Genomic DNA, 3,368 nt, shown 5'->3' on the forward strand with positions numbered 1-3,368 from the left:
TCCTATAACATAATTCTTTTTTTTTATAATAAGTATTTTATTGTATGTTGGCACCAGTGTATATAAAATACCCTCGTGAAATAGAAATTCATGAAAATCCAAAGAGGTAGATGTTAAGGACTGACAAAGTAGAAGATTGTATGTTATGGCACATGTTAAGAAAGGGGAAGTTGTTGTATAGGCTTCAATTTTCTTTTTTTGAATTGTCACTGGTTGATGAAAAGTGGTCTGGGAAATTCTTAAGAATTCATTTGACTACAAAAAGGAACAGACTTTCTGCGGTCTGAAGGGATTTGTACTTGAGGATACTCCAGTCAGCGGAGGATCATGCTGAGCATTCTGCAGGCAGAACTGTTTTAAAGTCTGCAGCTGCCTGGGAAACCTTCACGCAGTTGAGCCCGGCCTCCAGCCGCAGCTGCTGAGCCACTTTCTTCACGGCGGTGACGCTGGAAGAGCCAGACATAGTACACCCGAGGGCCGGGCCAACGCGAGCGCCAGGGGCAGCGCAGCAAGGGTCAGCAGGGCCAGATGGCAAGGCGTGGCTGGGGGCCAACATAATATTTTTTTTTTTTTTTTTTGGCGGAACCGGGGATTGAACTCAGATCCTTGCGTTTGCCAGTCAAGTGCTTATCCTATGGAGCCATCTCCCTGGCCCCCGGGCAACATAATTCTTAATAATATATTTTTTGGGGGCCAGGGAGATGGCTCAGTAGAATAAGCGCTTCCCTGGCAAGCACAAGGGCCTGAGTTCAGTCCCTGGTTCTGCCAAAAAAAAAAAAAAAGAGAGAAAGAATATATTTTTTTAGCTCCCTATGATATCCTTGGACTTAAGAATGTGTTACCTCATAAACTACTTAAGGGAAAAAACATTGGATATTCGTGGGAAACAGCTATTTTTTCACTGTAGGCTTTTAAAAATGATGAATTGATATTTACAGCTTTGAATTTTAAATTGTAGACTTAAAAAGAAGTTATTGAATAAAAATATTTTAAAATATTGGCCATAAACTTAAAATACCCACAATTCCAATTAGTGCATTATACTTATTATAACTCTTCAGTTTTTATTTCTGTATTCAGTCACATACAGACAAATGAGAAAACATAACTTATTTAACAACTAAAAAGTATTTGACAACTAAAACTTTAAAGAAAAGGAGCATGCACATGGAGAATTTATAATTTATCCTGTGTGAAGTAGAAAAGGGGCTGCATCTGCCATTTCCCACCTCAGCCAGTCTTGCCTTTGTGTGGCTTGCTATTGTCTCTCCAGAGTCCTTACTCCACCCTACCTTCTGCTCCCCAGTTATTAATAATTTCACACTTCATCACCCATCTTCACCATAGCACCTTCTGGTTCACAGCAGTGTTCAAGTATACCTCCAGTCTAACCTGCTGGAGTGAAGTGGCTGTTTTATTTTATTTTTCTGCTATGGTTAAGTACTATTCTCTTATGAATCCTGTGTGTCAGTGATGTTCTGGTTAACAAGGAAATTTTTTAGTGATTTTGGTTTTTTCTTTAGGTGAGCATACTTGATTCAGAGGAGGTGTGTGTGGAGCTTCTAAAGGAGCATGCATCCCAAGAATATGTGAAAGAAGTTCTTCAAATAGCTAGTGATGGAAAAATGGTAAGGTCCTTATTTTATTAACTTGCAAAGTGATACCACCATTTAAACATTCAGCATTTCAATTTATTTTACACTGAAATCTTTAAATTTGTTTAAAATCAGCTTTCCTAATATGAAAGTGTCTCTGGAATTTAAAAACTAAAGAAAGATGCTAACTATATTTTAATAAATCAGTACAGTTTTAAAAATAATTATAGGGCTGGGAGTGTAGCTCAATATTAAAGCACTTTTCTATGATTCAGAAGGCTCTGTGCTTCATCCCGAGCATTGTAAAACATAAATAACTAGTAATACAATTTGAAGTCTTGGTTTAAGTTTAATAAGCAAAATAACCCTATTTTTAGAGGGTATTCTAACATTTTTCCATAAAAATATTTTATGTTTGAACCCTTTTCATACATTTTGGCAAAACGGTGCATCTTAATAGTGTCTGATTAGAAATCTTAAACATTTTTTACCAGATCACTGTTTATTATCCAGATGATGGAAGAGGCTTTCCTCTTACTGATCAGCCACCCTCACCTGCCAGTAGCATCACTAGGTACAGTTTTGACAGTTTACCAGGTATGCAAACTTACTAGGAGGTAAGTTCAGATAATAGATGTATCTGTATGTGCATACATTCTCTTCCTCTTGCTGTGCTAGGTATCAACTTCTTGGTTGCATCAGGTCGCAGTCTTACACTTTGTATCTGATGAGATTTGGTATACCTTATGAGTCTTTGTGTTGTGTCACTGGTACTTCTTTTTTTTTTTTAAGCTTACTGGGAATTAAAGTTAGGCAGGGAACACGCTAATCTATATACCCAGCTCTCTTTAAATTCTAACAGTCTCACTAAGTTGACCAGCCTGTTTTTGAATTTGCAATTCTTCTGCCACAGCCTACTGAGTAGCTGGAATTACCCACCTGCATCATTATGCCTGGCCTTCATTGTGTTTAAATTCTAAATAGTGGAATATGCAAATATCTGTTCACTTGTTTAGTTACTAATCTGACTATAATCAACACTTAAGTGTCTAGTTTTTGACTTTGAAATCCTCACTATGGTACATAAATATGGTTAACCAAACTTGACTCCTGAACAGTATAGGTGGGGAAATAAGTACCGGATAGTAAGACATCATCATGGTGATTTTTAGAAGTAAAAACCATATTAGAAATCAACACAAATGAGGGCCAGCCAAATAGCTCAGAGGATTAAAGCTCCTGCTCAGGCAGACACAGGGACCGGGAGTTCGATTCCCCGACCTGCGGTGCTGGCCCCACCCCTGGGGTGTACAAGATGGCAACTGAGACTGGGCGTGGTGGTGTGTGCCTACAATCCCAGCACTTGGGAGGCTGTAAATAAGAGGATCACTACACATCCAATCTACACCGTGAGACCCTGTAGACCCTGCCCTAAATACAAAAAAAAAGAAAGGAAATCACAAATGGTAAAACTGTATGTCAGTACTTTCTTTCCTAAATAGTGAATAATTTTTCTCCCTTTAGAAAAATACTGGAAAAAATACCAGTATGCTTCCAGATTTGTACAGCTCGTAAGATCTAAATCTCCCAAAATCACCTATTTTACAAGATATGCTAAATGTATTTTGATGGAGAATTCTCCTGATGCTAATTTTGAGGTTTGGTTTTATGATGGTAAGTACTATTTAGAAATGATATTTTTCCCTTTTGTTTGTTACTGAGTAGTTTAATTGTGTGTGTTTAATTCATCACTTAAAGTTCTTGAGATGTATA

At 37.7% G+C, this 3,368-nt stretch overlaps 1 protein-coding gene and 1 pseudogene across 1 annotated transcript in view; one reads left to right on the top strand and one right to left on the bottom strand.

The window, feature by feature from the left end:
* Positions 1-3,368, top strand: part of Plk4 (polo like kinase 4) — a 19,833-nt gene that overhangs the window by 8,416 nt on the left and 8,049 nt on the right. Inside the window, exons 8-10 of the mRNA XM_004635018.2 lie at positions 1,524-1,628; positions 2,090-2,192; positions 3,120-3,269. Of these exons, the coding sequence (XP_004635075.2) occupies positions 1,524-1,628; positions 2,090-2,192; positions 3,120-3,269 (358 nt within the window). The remainder of the gene's footprint in view (positions 1-1,523; positions 1,629-2,089; positions 2,193-3,119; positions 3,270-3,368) is intronic.
* LOC101567897 lies at positions 241-533 on the bottom strand (annotated as a pseudogene).

The sequence above is a fragment of the Octodon degus genome, unplaced genomic scaffold (assembly GCF_000260255.1).
Source record: "Octodon degus isolate 3935 unplaced genomic scaffold, OctDeg1.0 scaffold00068, whole genome shotgun sequence".
Classification (NCBI taxonomy): Eukaryota; Metazoa; Chordata; class Mammalia; order Rodentia; family Octodontidae; genus Octodon; species Octodon degus.